Source organism: Mobula birostris, chromosome 1 (genome assembly GCF_030028105.1).
Source record: "Mobula birostris isolate sMobBir1 chromosome 1, sMobBir1.hap1, whole genome shotgun sequence".
Lineage (NCBI taxonomy): Eukaryota > Metazoa > Chordata > Chondrichthyes > Myliobatiformes > Myliobatidae > Mobula > Mobula birostris.
The window spans coordinates 118,836,623-118,859,463 of record NC_092370.1 but is presented as its reverse complement, the minus strand read 5'-3'; the positions used below and the strand labels follow the sequence as shown (position 1 = coordinate 118,859,463).

Here is a 22,841-nt window from a genome sequence, read left to right as displayed (position 1 = left end):
CGAGGTTTTAGAAAGAGGAGGGAGGGAGATTGTGGTGCAGAGAGCCCTACTGGAGTGGCTGGGGACAAGGTTTGTTATTGCAGCTAAAAGTGACCCTAGTCAAACAAAACTAGATGACCTTGGGCCATTTAACCACTTCTAGCAAAATTTATCCCTCATGACGAGAAAATTTTATCAATAACCTGTTACTTTCTAGAAATTAAAACTCTTCTCTCTCTGACCTTACAGATGCGCTGCAAAAGCCTCTCCTCCATCCTGCGGATAGTGGGGACCACCTTGTTTGGCCTGGCTCTTCTGGTGGGTATCGCAGCTGCTTATATCGTAGGTTATCAATTCATAGCCACGGACAATTACTACTTTTCCTTCGGACTATATGGAGCTATCTTAGCCCTCCACCTCCTTATTCAAAGCTTCTTTGCGTTCTTGGAGCACCGGAAGATGAAGCGGTCACTGGAGACCCCCATCAAACTGAACAAGACAGTGGCCCTGTGCATTGCTGCCTACCAGGAGGACCCTGACTACCTGAGGAAGTGCTTACTCTCCGTCAAAAGGTTGTCCTACCCGGGAATGAGCGTGATCATGGTCATTGATGGGAACAGCGAGGACGACCGCTACATGATGGAGATATTCAGCGAGGTGATGGGAAGGGACAGCTCTGCCAGCTACCTGTGGAAGAGCAACTTCCACGAGCGGGGACCAGAGGAGAGCGAGGAGTCACACAGGGAGAGCATGCAGTACATCACGAGGCTGATCAGATCCAACAAGAGTGTCTGCGTGATGCAGAAGTGGGGAGGCAAGCGAGAAGTTATGTACACTGCGTTCAAGGCACTGGGTCGGACTGTGGATTATGTACAAGTAAGGCTATTGACCTTGGAAATGGTTCTGATCAACTTGTGTGACTGTGAAAGAACTCAATGTGAAATGTAGCAGACATTCTTTGCCCATTGCTCCAGTAAACACTCCCATATTTGTTAGGTAAATGTTATAATGTAGAGCTTTATACAAGGGTACTAAAACACACCATTTTACTACAATAGCAAACACAAGAGATTCTGCAGATGCTGGAAATCCAGAACAACACACATTAGATGCTGGAGGAACTCGGCATGTCAGGCACTGTCTTTGGAGAGGAATAGCCAAGTCAGTAATCTGCAGCAAGACCCTTCATCGGGACTAGAAAGGAAGGGAGAAGAAGCCTGCATAAGAAGGTGGGGGGAGGGGAAAAAGAATACCAGCTGCAAGGGGATAGGTGAATCCAGGTGGGTGGGGGAGGGAGGATGAAATGGAGGGCTGGGAGATGATAGGTGGAAGAGGTGAAGAGCAGGAGAAGAAGAAATCTGATAGGAGAGGAGAGTGAATCATGGGAGAAATGGGAGGAGGGGCGCCAGCCGGGGGTGATGGGCAGGTGAGGAGAAGAGGAGGGGTAAGAGAGGAGTCGGAATGGTGAATGGAAAAAGATAAGGGGGAGGGGGGAGAAATTAGCTGATGAAATAAGAGAAATCAAAGTTCATGCTGTCAGGTTGGAGGCTACCCAGAAGTATGAGACACTAATAGGACTAGTGTATTGTTATGCAGTATCCTGCATAGTCATAGAGTAATTCATACAGTGAGGGGACAGGTCCTTCAGCCGATTGTATCCATACCAACCATCAACCACCCATTTACACTATTCCCATTCTGTACAAACTCCCATCAAATCCCCACACTCTTAACGTGACGTCAGACAATTAACCTACCAACCCTCGTCTTTGGGATGTGGGGGGAAACTAGAGCATCTGGGGAATCCCAAGTGGTCGTGGAGAACGTGCCGACAGGACCAGTGGTCGGGATTGAACCTGGCTCGCTGGTGCTGGGACGTTGTGGCTCTACCAGCTGTGCCACTCTGCATTCAAGGAAATTCTGCTGATGAGAAAAAAGATTATAATCTCCAACTGAGAGCAGGTGATTTTGAAGGAACTGGAGATATTTTAATTTAGTTTGAACATATTTTAAGAGAAGAGGACAGCATTTATGTTTCATCCCTCCTCCTTGACTTCCAGGAAACCATCTCAGAAAAGTAATCTGCCAAGCCCCTGAGATGGGTTTGGTTTCCCACAAGAAGCTGTGCTGGTAGCCAGCACTGGCCAGAGGAGTCTCACGCTTGCTAATACTTAGCACTGATTGGAAGGATGGAGTTTAGCCTATTTGCAGAGTGATGATTAACCTGGCGTTACAGAGTAGTTACAAGATCCTCTCAGACAGTGGTTCAAATAGTGCAGCATTGAAATGAATGAGTGAGTCTAGACATCATGTCACAGGGAGGGTCAAAACAAAGCCTTGAGCTTTCTGCCACCTTATCTCCATCCTGCACTTGTTCACCAGGAGATGCTGGAGGAGAACAGGAGGGTAAAGCAAAGCTGCTCTTCATCCTCTGTAGTCTGTGGGACTGCAGCAGCAGAGCCCCGTAAACTCAGTGGAAGTAGAATCACTATGGCACTGTCACCATAAATGAATTTAGCTGAAAGAATTTTGTTTTGATGTAATAGCTTCTTAGGTCATAAGATATTGGAGCAGGATTAGGCTGTTTGGCTCATTGAGTTTCCTCCCCCCATTCAACCAAGGCTTTTCAACCCCATTCTCCTGCCTTCTTCCTGTCACCCTGAACTCCCTTACCAATCAAGAACCTACCGTCTCTACTTAAAATACATTCAATGGTTTGGCCTCCACAGCCCTCTGTGGCAATAAAATCTTCAGATTAATTATCCTCTAGCTGAAGAAAATCCTCTTTATCTCAGGTGTAAAGGGATGTCCCTTTATTCTGAGACTGTGCTGTCAGATCCTAGACTCTCCAACCAATGGAAAGAACATCTTCATGTCCACTCTCTCCTGGCCTTTCAGTATCTGGTAGGTTTCAATGAGATACTCCCTCACCCTTTAGAACTCTTGAGTGCAGGTCCACAGCCATCAAGCATTCCTCATTATCAGGAAGAATTCCAATATTGTTAAGTATTATGGTGCATTTACAGGTTACTTAAGTCAATTGCTCCATGCTGCTTCATGCAAGTCTCCCCTCTCACCCCTTCCCATCTCACAACTGTAGATACTGAAAATGGACCCTATTATTAAGGAGGCTGTGCTGGCCCTGGAGGTTCAAATGAATAATCCCAAGAATGAAATGTGTAACGTATGAGGAGCATTTAATGTTTCTTGGTCTGTACCCTAGGACGTCCCTTTAGAACTGAGGAGGAATTTCTTCAGCTGGTGAGTGATGAATTTGTGGAGGCCAAGTCATTGTGTGTACGTAAGACAGAGGATGATAGGTCATTGACTGGTAAGGGGTTAAGGGTTACCAGGGGAAAGTGGGAGAATTGGGTTAAAATAGCGTCATCCATGATGGAGTAGGCCCAATGGGCCAAATATCCTAATTCTTCTCCTATATCTTATGAAAGCACAAAATAACAACAAAAAATGCTGGAAACACTCAGCAGGTCAGTCATCTGTCAAGAGAAAAAGCAAGTTAATGTTTTAGGTCGAAGATCCTTCTTTGGAACTGAAAAGGAAAACAAGTTGGTTTTGTTACCGGGAGGGTGGGGAAGGGATGGGGAGGACAAAGGAAATGCCTCTAGTAGGTGAGACCCAGGGAGCCATGGGAATAAAGTGTTGATGAAGTTATCTGGTTGATAGGTTAATGAGTGTAACCACAGAGATAGGAAAGCAAGGAGCATGTAACAACTGTGAGGTGCTGTTCAGAGTCATAGGAAATTCCCAGCAGATCAGCCAGTGTGTGTGGAGAGATGGATGAATTGGCCACCATTGAGGCAATCAGACAAATCAAGTTACCTGAAACTGTTGCATTCAATCTCCTTTTAAGTTATGCAGGCTCCCGTGTGCCCAGTCAGAAGGTGAGGTGTTCTTCCTCAAGCTTATCAGAATCAGGTTAAATATCACTGGCATATGTTGTGAAATTTGTTAACTTCATCGCATTTGCTGGTGATATTAAACCCGATTCTGATCGACTCCTCACCTTCTGAGTGGGCCTCCGTGTAACAGTGCAGGGGGTCACAGAGAGGTGGGAGTGGGGGATAGGATTAAAGTGGCAGACAACAAGAAACTCAAGGTTGCCCTGCGGACAAAATGCAGCCATATGTGTAACCTTGGTTGGGCCGCAGTTCTAGTCATCTTATTTCAGGAAGGATGTGGAGGCCTTGGAAAAGGGTGTAGAAGAGGGCAGTGTCTTAATGAGGGTGTGAGAGCAGAGGGACCCACTGCAAGAGGCAGGGTGAATTGAGGAGATGTTAACAAAATATAACCTTGGGCTAGATTAATGGCACAGAGTTTCAATGCTGGGGCGACCTGCTGAATCTTCACAAAACATTAGTCTGACCACAGCTGAAGTGCTCAGTTCTGGCCAGCTTTTCACTGGAAGGATGTGAAGGCATTAAAGAAGGCCTGAAAACATCTATAGTCCGGCAAGCAGAAACTACAGTTATTCGAAAGGATCAGAGAAGCTGGAACTGTTCTCATTGTAGGCACATAGCATCATATAAGCAGCATTCACAGGAGAAGCATAAATTAAACACAATTTTAATAAGAAAACAGAATTAGAACAAAAGAACAGACTTTCGTAGTGCAAAGTGGTCAAACTTGTTTTGGTGTTGCTATTCTGAGGTAGTGATTAGGATTGTATGGGTTGGTCAAAAGACTGATTGGTTGAAGGGAAGCAGCCGTTCTTGAACCTGGTAGTGTGAGACTTCAGGCTGCTTTACCCCTTATCTGCTGGAGCTGTGAGAAGGTGGTATGGCCCAGATGGTAGAAATCATTGATGGTGGATGTTGCCGTCTTGAGGCAGTGCCTGGTGTAGATACTACCGATGGTGGGGAGAGATTTGCCCGTGAAGTATTGGGCTGAGCCCACTACTGTCTGTAGCTTCTTGGGTTCCTCAACATTCGAACTGCCGTACCAGACCAGGATGCGGCCTGTTAGGATACTCTCAGTGGTACATTTCTAAAAATAGCTGTAAAGTAGAAAGATGCAGGAGTAGGCCATTCAGCCCATCAATCTTCTCTCTCATTCATTAAGATCATGTCTGACCCATCAGTACCCCGCCTATTGCCTAGAGGCCTTGACTCCCTTGCAGACCACAAATCCGCCCGAATTCAGTAATGGCACAGGGAGCAAAACCTCCTCTAGTCAGTGGATCACCCCTTGCTCCCTTTTATCCCACTTCCCACACAAGGGGAAAAAATCCTCCCTGCCTCCTTCAAGAATCTTTTATATTTCAATAATGTCACCCACTAAATGGTGGCGCCATAGCACAGTGGTTAGCACAATGATTTACAGTACAGGCGACCCGCGTTCATTACCTGCCGCTATCCGTAAGGAGTTTGTATGTGATGGTGCATTTTTCCTCTGGGTGCTCCAGTATCCTCCCATAGACCAAGGTAGGTTATTGTCATTATAAACCATCTCGTGATTAGGCTGGGCTTAAATCTGGGGGATTGCTGGGTGATGTGGCTCAAAGGAGCCATTCTGTGCTATATCTCATTAAAAAAATAAAAATAGTAAATAGATTATTAAATAATTCTTCTGGACCCACTAACGCATGTTAAATCTAAAATGTGTGAGTCCTGGATGTTCTCACTTGTCAGAGAGCTTTGTATTGTTACCTGTAAGATTTATCTAGTGTCCAGGCAGCTTCAGACTAAACGCAGGAGGTCAAATCCTTCATGAAGTGCACTGATCCATAAGAAATAGATGTTGGGTTCTCCAAACATTGCCCTGATATATAGGTAGTCAAGATCTCATTGCTCAGCTTGAGTCAAAGCAAAGGCTGTCTGATCATAAATAGACTAATACAAATCTAGTTGATCTACACAATGGAGACAAGTGTGGGAGACAGGGCCTTTGATGTAGCAATTTGATTCTTCCTCAGTAAATGTGTTCCAGATTGATCCTTTCAGCAGCTAATGGGAGAAGGAAAATATATCTATCTGCAGTGAGGGTGAAAGAAATTTGTGGTAAATGGCTTTCAGATTGTAATAAATCTGTGAAGCTGTTTGCAGTTTGCAGGAGGAACAATAGAGAGCCTACATTAGTGACCCTTCGGTTGACGAATTCAACTGCTTTATTCAGCAGCTCCCCACCAAGCAGAGACCCAATGTGTCAGGATATGCTATAGAGTAGGAACGTTCCAGGCTGTGGTTCCCCAGGCATGCAGCAGCAGCGAGGACTCAGAGGCATGGGTGATCATCACTGGGTTGTGATTTTTGCCAAAAATGTGAATTTCACAATGCCGGGCATTAACCACACTGAGCAGATTATCTAATCTTTAACCCTGGAATTTAGAGCACCAGCTCTCCCACCCCAGGGTCTAAATAAGTCTCTTCCTACCCACACTTCCAGTGTCTGTCTCCTTCCTCTCTCCACTCGCAGTCTCCTTCCCCTCTTCATTCTTTTTTTTAAATTTTTTATTTTTATTTGGATGAGGAATTCACAAGTATCATGTACTTTTTTCACAAGTATAACCTTTTCCATTTTTTTATATGTATAAAACTATAATCATTTATACATTCTTAAGTACACATTGAGATGATATAAAAAGAAATTAGACACTTAAATAGATAATTATGTACAGTTGAAATTCTAATCTATTAGGCTAAGTAATGGTATTAGTTGTTCAGAAAAATAGTAATAATAGTGGATTATTAGTAGTTTCCATATATCTCTTCTGGACCATTTCTTCTGGTCCAAAATGTTGTATGTAAGCCTATGTAAGAACCATTGTAGGTGTTTATATCCTAACTTGTTCATGCTTGCTCCTGCCCCCAAACATAATTATCCAATCCCTATGTACTTATTTGCTTAATTTTAGCATTTTTTATCCCTTTGCCAAATCTTTTCCTTTACTTGTATTAATTCTCTATTTTCCAAAAAAAACAAAAACAGTAAACATTTAGACCAGGGGTGCTTACGTTAGCAATATTACTGTGTTGATGAGAAGAGCAGTATAAATCATTAGGGGAGTCATCTAAGTCTGCTCGCATTGGGGTTATATATTCAATCCATTTATTCCAGATTTGATAAAATTTTACTTTTTAAATTCTCAGAGAGTAAGTCAACTTTTCCATTTTAAATATTTCCAAGATGATTTTGTGCCAATTTTCTAATGTAGGTGGTATTGGATTTAGCCACTTTCTAGCGATTGATTTCTTACTTGCCGCTAAAAGGGCCTGCAGCAACTTTCTATCTTCCTTCTGTTCAAGAAATAATACATGCCCCAAATAGAGCATCTCAAAGTTCAGAGGTATCTGGGTCATAAGTACCTTAACTAATGTTCTATGAATACCGTTCCAATATAAACTTAATTTAGGGCAATCCCAGAAAATATGGAAATGATTTGCCTCCTTGGAGCCGCACCTTCTCCAACACGTCACGTTTGTGTCTTTATATTTTTCCTGATATGGGGTCTTGAAGTATCTTATAATATTTTTCCAACAATGTTCTCTCCAAGTCAAAGAATTAGTCGAAGACCATTGAAAGCTGCAGATTTTCCCCCAAGCCTCCTCTGAAAGTACCAACCCTGCTTCTTTCTCCCACTTCTCTTTAATATACAATGTGTTTACATTTTTAGCATGGGACAGTGCATTATATAATCGAGAAACTGATTTACTAGGTATTGAACTGCAAGCCGAATTCAGAATCTTGAAAAATTCTAATTCTACTGTTGATAGGTCTGTATATCTACAACTCCGGTTAACATAGTTTCATACTTGAAGGTACCTAAAAAAGTCATTATGTTCTAGGCCATGTTTGTCCTGCAGGATTTGGAAACTTTGTAATACTCTTTTATGTATAAATGAGAGGTAGGTTGTAAGACCTTTCTTTATCCATAGTTCAAATCTTTTATCTCCTCTGTTGGGATGAATTCGGTATCATATGCACACCATCTGAAGAGTTTTAACATATTCCACATGAATTAACCACCTTCTGCCATATTTTTAATGTAAGATTTATCCAACTGTTTTTAAACTTTTCCAATTGGGCCATCAGTCCTTTGTCAGCTATTGAGGCCTGTAGAGGAAAACTGTCAACCAATCCAAATTCTATTTCCTTCCATCTAGCCTTATATTCCCTATTACACCAATATAACAGAGGGGTTATCTGTGAAGCATAAAAATAATTTTTCAAGCAAGGAAGCACCATACCTCCTCCTTCCTTCCCTAACTGTAAGGTGTTATATCGAATTCTAGGCTTCCTTCCTTGCCAAATGAAGCGGGAAATCCATTTGTCCCATTCCCTGAATTGATTATCATCCACCTCCACAGGTAAAGTATGGAAAAGATACAGTAACCAAGGAAGAATAATCATTTTTATAGTATTTATCCTTGAATTTAAACTTAAAAAGGGGATAAGATTCCATCTATGCATATCTGCTTTTATCTCTGAGATTAATGGCCCATAATTTACCTGTGACAGCGTTGAAAGATCCTTCGGCAGGGTTATTCCTAAATATTTTAATGATTTAGCTTCCCACTTAAGATCATATGTATCCTGCAATTTTTTGGATGGTGTATAATTTAGGGACATAACCTGCGCTTTCTTTACATTTATTTTATAACCCGATATTTTCCCAAAGTCATCCAACAGTGTAAACAATCCTATAAATGATTTTTCCGGTTCACTCAGATAGACTAAAACATCATCTGCGAATAACGCCACTTTCTGTTCAATCCCTGCCACCTTGACCCCTTTTACGATTTCGCTCTGTCTTATTAGTTGGGCAAGCGGTTCAATATATAGCGCAGAAATGAAAGGAGAAATTGTGCATCCCTGTCTGGTACCTCTCTCTAAAATAAAGGAGTCAGAGAGGTCCCCATTTATCTTAATTCGAGCTGTAGGGCTGTCATATAGAGTCTGAATTACTTTAATAAACTTTTCTTGAAAGCCGAATCTTCCTAACACTCTATAGGAATGCCCAACTAACCGAAACAAAAGCTTTCTCAGTGTCTAATCCTACTACCATTGTCTCTGTCTCGTTCTTATTAACCTGTTCTAATATGTGTAGAGTTCCTTATTAACCTGTTCTAATATGTGTAGAGTTCTTCCCCTCTTCATTCATGGTCTCTTTCCTTTTTCCCTCCCCATTTCCCACCTCTGTCACCATATAACCATATAACAATTACAGCACGGAAACAGGCCATCTCGGCCCTTCTAGTCCGTGCCGAACTCTCACCCTATCCTATTCCCACCGACCTGCACTCAGCCCATAACCCTCCATTCCTTTCCTGTCCATATATCTATGCAATTTAACTTTAAACGACAACATAGAACCTGCCTCAACCACTTCTGCTGGAAGCTCATTCCACACAGCTACCACTCTCTGAGTAAAGAAGTTCCCCCTCATGTTACCCCTAAACATTTGTCCTCTAATTCTCAACCCATGCCCTCTTGTTTGAATCTTCCCCATTCTCAATGGAAAAAGTCAAACCACGTCAACTCTATCAATCCCCCTCATAATTTTAAACACCTCTATCAAGTACCCCCTCAACCTTTTACGCTCCAAAGAATAAAGACCTAACTTGTTCAACCTTTCTCTGTAACTTAGGAGATGAAACCCAGGCAACATTTTAGTAAACCTCCTCTGTACCCTCTCAATTTTATTGACATCCTTCCTATAATTTGGTGACCAGAACTGTACACAATACTCCAAATTTGGCCTTACCAATGCCTTATAGAAATTCAACATTACATCCCAACTCCTATACTCAGTGCTCTGATTAATAAAGGCCAGCAAACCAAAAGCTTTCTTCACTACCCTATCCACATGAGATTCCACCTTCAGGGAACTATGCACTATTATTCCTAGATCCCTCTGTTCTAAAGCATTCTTTAATGCCCTACCATTTACCATGTATGTCCTATTTTGATTAGTTGTACCAAAATGTAGCACGTCACATTTTTCAGCATTAAATTCCATCTGCCATCTTTCAGCCCACTCTTCAAACTGTCCTAAATCTCTCTGCAAGCTTTGAAAACCTATCTCATCATCCACAACACCACCTATCTTAGTATCATCTGCATACTTACTAATCCAATTTACCACCCCATCAAGGTCACTCTCCCCTCCTCCCAGTATCTCTCTCCTTCCTCACTCTGGGTCTCACTTCCCCTCCCCTCTCCCCCCCATTCCTAGTTTCTCCCCCTTTCCTCTCCTCAATCCTGAACTCTCTCCCCTCCTTCTCCCCAGACCCAGAATCTCGCCTTTCTGCTCCTAGTCCTGGTCTCCCCCTTCCCTCTTCCCTCTCCCAGTCTTTCTCCTTTTGTCTCCCCACTGCCTGTCTCTCTTCTCTCCCTCTTCCATTGTGTCTCCCTACAGCTCTCCCCACTCCCAAGTCTCTCTCTCCTTCCTCTTGGAGTCTTTTGTAGTAATTAGAAATATTAATACGACTAATTTGTCATATTTTGTCTTGTCCTTAACTCAGGTGAAATCTTCTGAAGTTGATCCCATAGTTCTGGTGAGACAATGATTGACACCAGACAGGACAGCACTGTAGGACAATTCGTAAATAAATGGAGAAACAAATGCTTTGTTGTTTAAATTATAAAATCATTTTTCATCAGGTCATCTTCCAATGCCTGTTAAATCAAAGCCACAGAGTCATAGAGCACAGAAACAGGTCCTTAAGCCCATAGAGTTCATAGCAGATTTCAATCAATTGCCAATCCTGCCCTAGTCTGTTTAATTCTCCCAACATTCCTTAAAATTCATCCAGGTTCCATCACTCACCTACGCGTGCAAGGCAATTACTGTACCAGCCTGTGTGTATTTGTGATGTGGGAGGAAAATGAAGCTCCCGGGGAAAAGCCTTGTGATCATAGGGAGAACACCCAGACAACAGCTGGGAGTGAACCCAGGTGGCTGGTGCTGTGAGCCTCACAGGCAATGAGGGAATGAGTGAGAGAGTCTTGTGCAAGGTTGTAACTGTGGGGGAGGGGGGCAGTGTCCGGTGAAGAACTCCCATAACTTCTCAGTCAAGTTTGAAAAATTAATGGGATCTAAATTCATGAAAGCCTTTGTCAAGCTAGTTGCTGCTAAGTAGTAATCAACTTTGCCCAACATTCTTTCCTTCAAGAAGCTGTAGTCCCTGTAATGGTCTTCCTATGGGGTAGGGCTAAGAACTGACCATCAGTAACAACCCTGACACTGGCAGCCAAAGTAGGTAGTCTTGACTATTCCACTGTCAGTGTTATATGGTTAAATTACCAGACTAATAATACAGATGTTTCAATTAACATTCTAGCAACATAGAACATAGAACAATACAGCACAATACAGGCCGTTTGACCCACAGTGTCATGTGACCCTTTAATCTACTCCAAGATCAATCAAGCTCTTCTATCCTACATTGTCCTCCATTTTTCTTTCATCCATATGCCCATGTATCTCTCTTTACAGCCACCCCTGGTAGCGTGTCCATGAACCTACCTCTCTCTTTCATCCCCCCATACTTTTCTCCCAACACCTCAACATTATTCTCCCTTGTGACAGTCATTTCCACTCTGAGAAAAAGTCTCTGGTTGCCCACTGGATCTATGCCTCTTATCATCTTGTATATCTCTATCAAGCCACCTCTCGTCCTCCTTCTCTCTAAACAGAAAGCCATTTCCTCATAAGATATGCACGCTAAGCCAGGCAGAATCCTGGCAAATCTCCTCTATACCCTCTCCAAAGCTGCCACATTCTCCCTATAATGAGGCAACTAGAACTGAACACAATACTCTCTAAGTGTGGTCTAACCAGAGTTTTACAGAGCTGCAGTGTCACTTCGCAGCTCTTGAACTCGATCCTCCAACTAATGAAGGCCAAAACACCATACACCATACCGTATCAACTTGCGCTGCAAATTTGAGGGATGGATGCATGTGAACCCGCTGACAAACTTAAATTCAGTTACTAATCCGGAACTTGGAATAATAATTAGTCGAAGTAGCCATAGCGATTACTGGGTTATCATAAAAGCTTACCTGGTTCACCTGTGATTTACAGGGGAGGAAATCTGCCAACCTTTATGTGAATGACCCAGACCCACATCATGTGATGGACTTTACAACGCCCACTCACAGCTCCTGACATCACTCAGTTATTGCTGCTACTTTGTCAAGGGCAATTGATGAACAAACAAATACTGTTGTGTAGTGGAGCAACAGCCAGAATCTAAAAAATGAATACATATTTACCCACTGTATAATGTCCTTGATGCTGGACCATTTCGTTCAGTGCTATCTTGAATGGCAGGTCGGAAGTAACACAAGGGGTTTCAGTTTGTCAGCTGTTAACACTGCCAACCAAATTCATTTCAACATATTGTAATATGCCTGTGGTCCAATGAAGGGGAAGGTCATCAAAATTCAATGAACAGAGCAAGGCCATACAAATTCCAAATTAGAAATATGCTAATGACCAATGTGTGGTGTTGACTACATTGATGTTGCAGTTCCTGTTATGTTGCTTTAGAATTAGCTGCTTGACCACTTGGTGTACTAGCATCACCGAATGGAAGTCTCTTCCTCCATCACCAACCAGCCATCCCCAGTTCTTTACCAACATGTTATCCGTAATCTAATTATTGCCTCCAGCAGCACTGGAGAGGGACGGGAGGAAGCTGATGAGGGGAGGAGTAGTTGGACTGAATGACCTGTTTCTGTGATGTGAACTCTACCTTCATTTCTGCATTAAGTTCCCTACACAGTAGCACATTGCATTTTGCATCCTGTTCCAAAACTTAACTTTATCAAAGTGAAAGGAATTGAGTTTCCGAAATGGGGACAAACTGGCAGGCACTGGACTTGCAGCAAGTAGCCTGGGCCATCCTTGAATGTGATGCTGCGAAGGAGGTGGATAGGCGTGATAAAGGGTTAACAAGGTTTCCCTTCTCTCTGCAGGTGTGTGACTCAGATACCATGTTGGACCCTTCTGCAACGGTGGAGATGGTGAAGATCCTGGAGGCAGATCCAATGGTTGGTGGAGTTGGTGGAGATGTCCAGGTACACGACAGTGTTTGTGGCTACTTATGAAACTGTTTTGTGTCAGAGAGCAGTGGGAAAGAGTGGGTGACTTTGGCTGGCCACGAGGAAGGAGAATGTAAGCGGAAGGGGAGCAGAGCCTCTATAACAGAGCGAAGGGAACCGATTTTTTAGCATCACTAAATGAGGTGGAAGACTTGACCAAACAAAGTGACCACTCTCTCCACTTAGATGCTGAGTTCTGTGTTTCCATCACCACCATAGTTCCCCGTCACCCTGTTTTCTTGGGCAAAGCAACAAAAAGTTTTTTGTTAGGAGGAGGTTTCAAAAAAATAGGATTCAGATGTTTCAAGTCTGGTCGGGAAGGGTCACTGGGAATGGAAGAAAATGTCCATCCAGCTTCAGATGCTTGAGAGAGTGACTGGGTCTCTGGAGCTGTGGGAAGGGATGAAGGTGAGATTCAGGAGCCCCTCTGTTTCAGTAGCTGTGGGAGGTGTGGGGAGTTCTGTTCCTCACTTCGGCCACAGCCTTTTGTTGTTGCTTCCCTTCTCCCATTGCTCCCAGCATCCACTGACCATGGGTTAAAACCTTCTTAAAGTTGGATGATTTCCCATCCAGCCCCAAAGACTGACTCCTTTGTGGGACCCTTTGTTCAGATCTTGCAGTGCCAGTTCCATGGATTGGCCTTGGAGCCTTTCCACAAGGAAGCTTCAGGTCATGACTGGCAGCTACTCTCGATGGGAACGGCTCCTTTTAACCAGCAGACCTTGCACCATTCTGCAAAGTTCCTAGCAGTACTGGGCACCAGGTGTCAGTATGGCTGACAAACGTTGAAGGGGATATAGAGGGGATTTGTTGAAACATACCATTGACGTGGAGAAGGTTGTTCCTTAGAGCAGGGAAGGTTAATTGGGGATTTAATGGGTGCTGTCGATGAAGAGCAGGAAATGACTCAAAAGCTTCTATCCTGCTGATATACGACTCTTGTACAGACCACTTATGATGAAGGTGCTCTCTGATCTTTGTCTACCACATCGAGGCCCTCTGCTTTGTCCACCTGCTTTAATGTAACACTATATCCTTCAGGGTTATGCGCTGTATAGGAAGGAGGGATTAGATTGATCATAGGCACAGCATTGTGGGCTGAAGGACTCCCAGTACGTTTTATATTCTGTTTTTCCTTTTTACTACCTCAATGCTCTTACAGTATGTATAGAAAAATCTGTCTGGATGACACACAAACAAAAGCTTTTTACAGTACCTCAGTACATGTGACAATAATAAAGCAATTACCAAGAATGATTCTACTGGTGGGAGAAAGAGGGTAACACAAGGGGGCAGATCAGAGGACAGAACGAAGCAGGAGGGAGGGGAGAGAATGTTCCTGTACACAATGAATTACGCTGAGCTGGGGACACACAGCCGTAAGGGAGGGGGTGGAAGCTGATTGCTGAATTAAGCTTGCTGAGTTAAGGCTGAACAATTCAATACTGGCAGGGTTCGGGGAAAGGTTGGGAGGAGCACCCACAGGCCAGCTGTACAGTCGCTTCCTGGATACAGAGCAGGAGAGGGAACTGTACCCATTGCGCAGTACTGCACCTCTCAGTCTCTCCTGTAATGACATTTTTGGCCTGATATTTCCGGATGCAAGCAAATCCAATGGATCCCAGCAAGGAAATGCACAAGTTTCTCCCTACAATTCCTTACATTCAGCTTGTGCCACTCTGGGAGCATGGGGGGGGACGGCACTCATCACCCTGTCAGAGGATTCCGCTCCTGCTCCAGGTGTCTGAACGTGAAGATGTAGGCTGGGCCTCCAGAGGGAAGCACAGCTCTGCGGAACGAGATGCAAAGGATCTGAATGCGTGTGGCCCATCACACCATCTCCAAAGATAACAGGGTGGTTGCGTCTTCATCACCAGCTCTTCTCCCCCAGTCACCATGGAGAGAGATAGCACACTAACAAAGCTTTTGGCTCACTGAGTCCATGTCAATCAATCGCCCGTTACATTAATCCCACGTCCCCATTAACTCCCCCTAGATTCTGCCCTTCACCTACACACTAGGGCAACATAGAGGGGCAAATGGACCACACACCTGCATGTATTTGCGATGCAGGAGGAAACAGGGGCACCCAGAGGAAACCCACATCGTTGAGGCTGTGGATCCAGCTGCTGCTTGATGATTAACCACGTTGCTCTTTCTGGGAGCTTGCTGTGCCCAAATCGGCCCCTATGCTGCAAGACCACACAGAATCTTAGAATCAGTCACATAGCTCAGAAGCGGGGCTTTTGTCCCATCACGTCCATGCCCACCCACCGCCCATTGTCCCACCTCCCCGAAAGCCCGTTCAACCATGTTACCTCCGTAGACTTAAACCACAATTGCTGGATCTAAGATATTCTGTGAAATCCTGCCAGGGCTGTGAAAGGTGCTATATAAGCGCAACTTAGTCTCCATGTTTAGTAACAATTGGTTTTCTTCACCAATTAACAGATTCTCAACAAGTATGATTCGTGGATTTCGTTCCTCAGTAGTGTCCGATACTGGATGGCTTTCAACATTGAGAGAGCGTGCCAGTCGTACTTTGGTTGCGTGCAGTGCATCAGCGGCCCCCTGGGCATGTACAGGAATGATTTACTGCACCAGTTCATGGAGGACTGGTACAACCAGGAGTTCCTGGGCTCACAGTGCAGCTTCGGTGATGACCGGCACTTGACGAACCGAGTGCTCAGCCTGGGCTATGCCACAAAGTATACAGCAAGATCCAAGTGCCTCACTGAAACCCCAACACAGTACCTGAGGTGGCTGAACCAGCAGACTCGCTGGAGCAAATCCTACTTCCGGGAGTGGCTCTACAACGCCCTGTGGTTCCACAAGCACCACCTGTGGATGACATACGAGGCAGTCATCACTGGATTCTTCCCCTTCTTCCTCATCGCCACCGTCATCCAGCTCTTCTACCGAGGTAGGATCTGGAACATCCTCCTGTTCCTCCTCACCGTCCAGCTGGTGGGCCTCATCAAGTCGTCCTTCGCCAGCTGCCTGCGGGGCAACATCGTCATGGTCTTCATGTCCCTTTACTCCATGCTCTACATGTCCAGCCTGCTTCCTGCCAAGATGTTCGCCATCGCCACCATAAACAAGGCAGGCTGGGGCACGTCAGGGAGGAAGACCATCGTCGTGAACTTCATTGGGTTGATCCCCGTGTCGTTGTGGTTCACCATCCTCCTGGGAGGGCTCATTTACACCATTTACAATGAGACGCGGGAACCCTTCTCCCAGTCCGAGCAGACGGTTCTGATTATCGGGGCGATACTCTACGCCTGTTACTGGGTCATGCTCTTAACCCTCTACGTTGTCTTAATTACCAAGTGCTGCAGGCGAAACAAGAAGCAGAACTACAACATGGTATTCGATGTATGATGTTTACATTGGCACGTGGCAAGTGAAATATTCCAGGACATGGTGGCTTTATCAAGCAATGCCGCTGCGGGATATGAATCGTTGCTGCTTCAACTTCAAGAAATGCAATAGGGTTCACGTGGCTCATGCCAAAGAAATGAAAGTGCGTGAGAACTGCACGGAATTCACGCTGAAGGAACTAATCTGTGTGGAACTATTTACGACTTGTTCTGATGTCGCTGCACTTTGTTTTCCTTATTGGACAAAATGCTTGATATGCTTCAGAATACCTCACTGGCAGTACTTGTGGATAGCGAGGCGGAGAACAATGTTTGGTCACTTGAAACGAATCAGTCCCTCACTCCTGCACACAACCTCAGCAAATCCAGATTAATTCCAAGCCATACAGATGGAGTGAAAGTGAAAAGGTCACGACTTGCAACCATTGGCTCTCTCACTCCGAGAAAGTGCCTCTAGCTTAATTTTTGGCTGAAATTGTAGGGTTTTTATGTAAATTTTACTTTATAATTGAATTTTCCAGACTAGCGGACTGATGAGATTTGAATTTTGCATATCTTATTATTGTCCTTTTTTTTTCCTGTTTTTAATATTAAATCTAAAAAGTTTTTATTACAAATGTTAAAATTTTTGCTTGAATGACTTATGTGAATATCTGAACAAAAATGTGAAATGTTTTGAGAATCTGGTCGGGTTCTGAGGTGGCAGTTAAAAATGACAGCAAATAGAAACCTCTACTCTCAGCAGGTGAAAGTCTATCTGGTCTCCAGTCAAGCACTACAGCGAGGCTGGAAAATGCATCTGCACCCTGCCTCAATATGTCTTAGATGTCTTTTTTTGTTTAGTCCATAAGTGTGATTATTATACACTGGCTGCTCAATCAGTGGTGGTTCAATGATGATGTTCAAGCCAGTTTAGAAACTAAATTTGAAACCCAGGGCTGTCCACCACTTGGCATTGTCCACTCAGCTGGGATGAGGAGTGCTTTATAACAAACACCTTTCCTTGGGTGGGCTAAAGAGAGAGCTAGCACCCAGAGGTGAGAGTTATTGAAAGGCACAGTCCCTTGCCTGCTGAAGATAAGTGAAAATGCAAAACAAAGATCCTGTGGGCCAAACCTAATCCCATTGACAGTGTGATCCACCTTTAACCAAAGTCTTGGAATTATTGAGGGATGATTGTATACCACTATTAGAATAGAGGAAAGCACCAGATTCAATCTCAAGGTCTTGAGTGATTTATTCCAAAGACAAGTTGCACTGCAATGAACTGGGGACTGAAAAACCGAGTGAATCAAAGGTTAGGACTCTTGCATTTGTTGTGTTTTCCACAGAAAGGTTTTTCTGACCTTTTCCTGTTTACCAGTCATCCTCTTAATTGACACATTTCAGGAACAAGATTGCCATATGCGCATTAGAACACTTCCAAGGGACTTTTTAAGGATGTGAGTCATATGTCTATCTTTGGTTGAGGGGGAGAAGGGGTAGAAATAGATTTTGATAATTTGTATTCATTGTGAACACATTGTTAGGAGCATGCAAGACTTTCGAGTGAGAGGTGGAATCCACAGTTTGTATGTGGGATTATGAATAACTACATCGTGTCTGCTAGACATTGACTTTTGTTTACATTTTCTTGTTAAAATTGACTTTGTTTTCTGGTGATTATATAAAAAATGGCAATTTTTCTTAATGTATTCAGCAGTATTGCATTTTTTAAAGAAGATAATTTTTGTCATTATTGCAAATAATAACCAAAAAATGTACATGCAAATCATTAAATTTCATAAATCTGCAAACATTTGATGTCTTTATGTAGCCTATATCATTCCCTTTAGAATGTTAACCATAGCACCCTATATTTATTTAAGCAAAGTTGCTGCATATTCCAAAATACAGATTGTATTAGATAAAGTTATGAATAAATATTTTTGATAACACAGAACACTTGTTTATTCTTTATCCTACAAGGAATAACAGAGGTTAATACTCCCTTAGTGGCACCAAGTCTTCTGTGTCTTTGGGCCCTTGGAGAAAGACAGTGGAAGGTAGAGCCTGTGAAAAATTGAACATGGGACTTTGGAAAACTCTTACCTAATTCTAGATCTGATGAATACAGAATTAAGTTAAAGAACTTCAAATTGAAGTAGAATTTTGTCTTTAACATCCCAAATGGGTATTTGTGCAGGTTGGAGTCCAAAAGGTGTCAGGAAAGCATGCTGGAATGTTTAAATAGGTAAAGCAACACGCACAAAATTCTGGAGGGACTGAGCAGGCCGAGCAGCATCTGTGAAAAAGAGTAAACTGTTGATGCTTTGGGCGTCACCTGTTTACACTTTTACATAGATGTTGCCTGGCCTGCTGCATTTTTGTGTGTGTTGCTTTGGATCTCCAGCATCTGCAGATTTTCTCGTGTTTGTGTTCACATACATAGCTGAGTTTTAGGCTCACTGAGTCTTCATCGGCCATCAGCCACCCAGGAGGGGTGGGGCTAAGACGTGAACTGTTGCAAAGCATTGATTGGCAGCAAAACTGATCCTACAAGCTGTGAAAGTTCACCGGTCCGTGAGCCCTCAATAAAACTAGGCCCAGAAGCAAAGTCACAAAAATCCTCAAAGCAAAGCCCAATTTGGCAAAAGAGGTCTTCCTGCTCATCAGTGCAGGTAACAGCACCACTGAGATTTAATCAATCAGCCCAATTATCTTTCAATGCATCCAACAAGCTCAAAACTGAAAAACAAAGGATGGAGGGGGAGAGAACAAAAGGGAGTGGAAGTCCAGAGATTAAATGACAAAGGCACAGAGTAACAAATTAAAACGGATGTGATAATGGGACAAGAACAGAAAAGCAGGTGCAGGAGAAGGTGTAAATGGTCAGAAAGAATAGTGGGGGCAGAGAGAGAGAGTAAACATGGGAAAGATTATGCGGTCCTGGGAATGAGACTTGAACTAGGTGGTTATGCCATTAAATGCAAGCCCCTATTGATATAGAGCTGATCCTAGCTCTGTAATACACTAAAATGCTGGAGGAACTCAGCAGGCCAGGTAGCATTTATGGAAAAGAGTATAGTCGTCATTTCAGGCTGAAACCCTTCATCAGGACAGCAGAGAAAAAGAAGAGGTGTCAAATTAAGGTTGGAGGAGGAGAGGAAGAAACTCAAGGGGATAGGTGAAACTGGGAGTGGGAGAGCTGGGAAGTTAATAGGTGAAAGATACAGGGCTGGAGAAGAGGCACTCAGAGGAGAGAACAGAAGGCCATGGAAGAAGGAAAAGGGGGAGGAGCACCAGAGAGAGGTGATGGGCAGGTAAGGAGATAAGGTGAGAATGGGAATGGTGAAAGGGAGCGTTATTGGAAGTTCAAGAAATCAATGTTTTGCCATCAGGTTGGAGCTACCCAGACGAAATATAAGGTGTTGCTCCTCTAACCTGAGTGTGGCCTCATCGTGACAGGAGAGGAGGCCATGGACTGACATGTTGGAATGGGAATAGGAAGTGGAATTAAAATGGGTGGCCATGGGAGACCCCTCCTTTTCTGGCAGACGGAGCCTAAGTGCTTGGCAAAGTGGTCTCCCAATCTACATTGGGTTTCACAGGAGGCCACACCGGGAGCATTGGATACAGGACACAGTAGGTGACCCCAACAGACTCATAGGTGAAGTGTCACCTCAATTGGAAGGACGGTTTGGGGTTCTGAGGTGTAGTGGCAGGTGAAATGGTAGTGAGGAAGGAGGTATAGGGGCTGTAATATTTATGTGACTCGGACACCGGTGTAGATTGAACAACCAACCTTTATTCACCAGACTTCCATTTTATTAAAACCCTTTTCCACGTCCTGACGTCATACGCACTCTGATGCTACGAATACTCACACAATACATTACATCCCCCTTCTCAAGATTTTTTTTACAACACTGTGAATTACCAAAACAATGCCTCTAGGTATGCCTTTCTTACAGTGCAACAACTATGACATAAACTAAAAAAATGTTACCTTCTTGTACTGTATTCTGCATTGTATCTTACAATACTAACAGCAGTGTATTTTCTTTTACTAACATAGACTAATAAACCTTTTATTTCACACCTTGGAACTTATGACGTGTGACTTTGCCTCAAACTGTGTGTCTAGTCTCTGTATCTAGCTGGAAGTTTGACTTGTCTCCCAGACCGTGTGTGATACAACTGTGACTGTGCTTGTCCTTCATCTGTGTCAGTCTCTCGAGTGACCTCTGTGTCTTTGGGGTCTGCATCACTCTTGGTGTCATTTGTTTCCATGTCTGTAAATGTGGAAATGTCCCGTGCACCTGTACGTGGAAACTCCCTCTCGCCTTGTCTTCAGCAGACGCTTCCTGTTCCTCCTGTAGACTCTTCCATCCGGTGTGCAATCTATGAAGGATCTTGGTTGCTGATGTCTGTTCACAACCACAGCTGGTTGCCAAGTGTCTCCTCTCTGTATTCTGACATTTTCACCTGTATGCAGATCTGGCAACTGTCTTGTATGTCTGTCATAGTAGCTCTTTTGGTTTATTTGCTTGTACTTTTGCTTGTCATGTACTTGAGCATTACCTTCAGGAGTCATAGAGCTGAGGATATTGGTAGTTTGGACTTCAGACGACATCCCATCAACAGCTGTGCAGGAGAGAACCCCACACCCTCAATTGGTGTGTTGCGGTATTCAAGCAGAGCAATGTAAGGGTCACTGTTGCTGCTATGTGCCTTCTTGAGCATGTTCTTGACAGTTTGTACAGTTCTCTCTGCTTGTCCATTAGACTGAGCATGCCCTGGACTGGAAATAACATGTTGAAATTCCCAGCTTTCTCAGAACCCTCTGAACTCACCACTGGCACATTGTGGACCATTGTCATTAACGACAATATCTGGAATACCATGTCTTGCAAATGTCGACTTCATTGCAGTAATGACACCTCAACTGGACATGTCATTTAACTTGGTGATCTCCGGATATTTCGAATAGTAGTTCACACAAAGCAGATATTCTGTACCATTGTAGTGAAAGAGATCTGTGCCAATCTTCTCCCATGGTCTTCCTTTGATGTCCAGTGAGTTGAATGTTTCTGCCGACATTACATTGCACTTTGCCCCAGTGTCAAGCTTAATTGTCACTTTCCTCCTGTTTATTATCAGATCTTGGGTCCAATCATCTTCATCCCCCATCTCTGAATTGTCAATATTCTTGATGCATACCTCCTGTTCCGCTTCAACTGTGCCAATGAACATGTCACTGTTGCCCTCACTCTGTTCCACAGCGTGCATTTTCCTTGTGTGCTCCTTCGATTTGCACATCTTTGCAAAGTGATTTCTTTTCTGGCATAACTTGCATGTCTGACCAAAGGCTGGACATTTTCTGTATCCATGTTTATAACCACACCTGTTGCAATTAAATTCCTTTTGATCATCCTGTGGAGCTGGATTTGTCCTACTCTTGTTAGTTTTCACAGTTTTTACTTTGTGCACTTCAATCTCTTCATTGAGCACTTTAACCTGACTTGACGTGATCTCGCTGGCACGGCAAACATCAATTGCCCTTTCTAATGTAAGATCCGCCTCTCTCAATAGCCTGCATCTCACTTGATCATCTCGTATGCCGCACACAATCCTGTCATGTATTAAAGAGTCATGCAGTTGTCCGATCTCACAGTCTTTTGCTTTGCTCTTCAAATCTGTTACGTAGGCGTCTATGGTCTCCATTGGTCCTTGAGTCCTCGTGAAAAACCGGTTTCGGATGTATGGTAAGTTTTTTTCTCGGTTCGCAGTAATCTTGAAACTTTTTTTTCAACACTTCAATTTTTTCTTGCTCATCATCTTGGAAGACAAACATGTTGCAAACCTTTATTGCCTCTTCCCCCGCCACATGCAGAAACGTAGCACATTGCACTTTCTCCATCTTTTCAGCTACGCCGCTAGTGGTGCAAAACAGCTCAAACTTCTGGATCCATATTTTCCAGTTTTCAGCCAGATTACCTTGTAGGCTTAAACTTGATGGTGGCTGTAACTGTGACATCTTTTACGTGTCTTCTCTTCCTTTTTATTTTTCGCGTTTTCTTCTGACACCATGTAATATTGATGTGACTCGGACATCGGTGTAGATTGAACAACCAACCTTTATTCAGCAGACTTCCATGTTTTTTTAAACCCTTTTCCACGTCCTGACATCATACGCACTCTGATGCTATGAATACTCACACAATACATTACAGGGGCAGATGAAGGACTTGTTCCACTTGCATGGATAAGTGCCAGGAGGGAAATTAGTGGGGAGAGACGAATGGACAAAGGAGTTGTGTAGGGTAGCGATCCCTGCGGAAAGCAGAAAGTGGTGGGCGAGGAGAGGGAAAAATGTGCTTGGTGTTGGGATCCCATTGGAGATGGCAGAAGTTACAGAGAATTATGTTTTCG

At 43.7% G+C, this 22,841-nt stretch overlaps 1 protein-coding gene across 1 annotated transcript in view; it reads left to right on the top strand.

Annotated features, from left to right (window-relative positions):
* The window catches only part of has2 (hyaluronan synthase 2), a 29,134-nt gene extending 10,859 nt beyond the window's left edge, over window positions 1–18,275 (top strand). The window contains exons 2-4 of the mRNA XM_072270896.1: window positions 229–855; window positions 12,922–13,023; window positions 15,499–18,275. Coding sequence (XP_072126997.1) covers window positions 229–855; window positions 12,922–13,023; window positions 15,499–16,428 — 1,659 coding nt within the window. The 3' untranslated portion in view covers window positions 16,429–18,275. The remainder of the gene's footprint in view (window positions 1–228; window positions 856–12,921; window positions 13,024–15,498) is intronic.
* The last annotated feature ends 4,566 nt before the right edge of the window (window positions 18,276–22,841 follow it).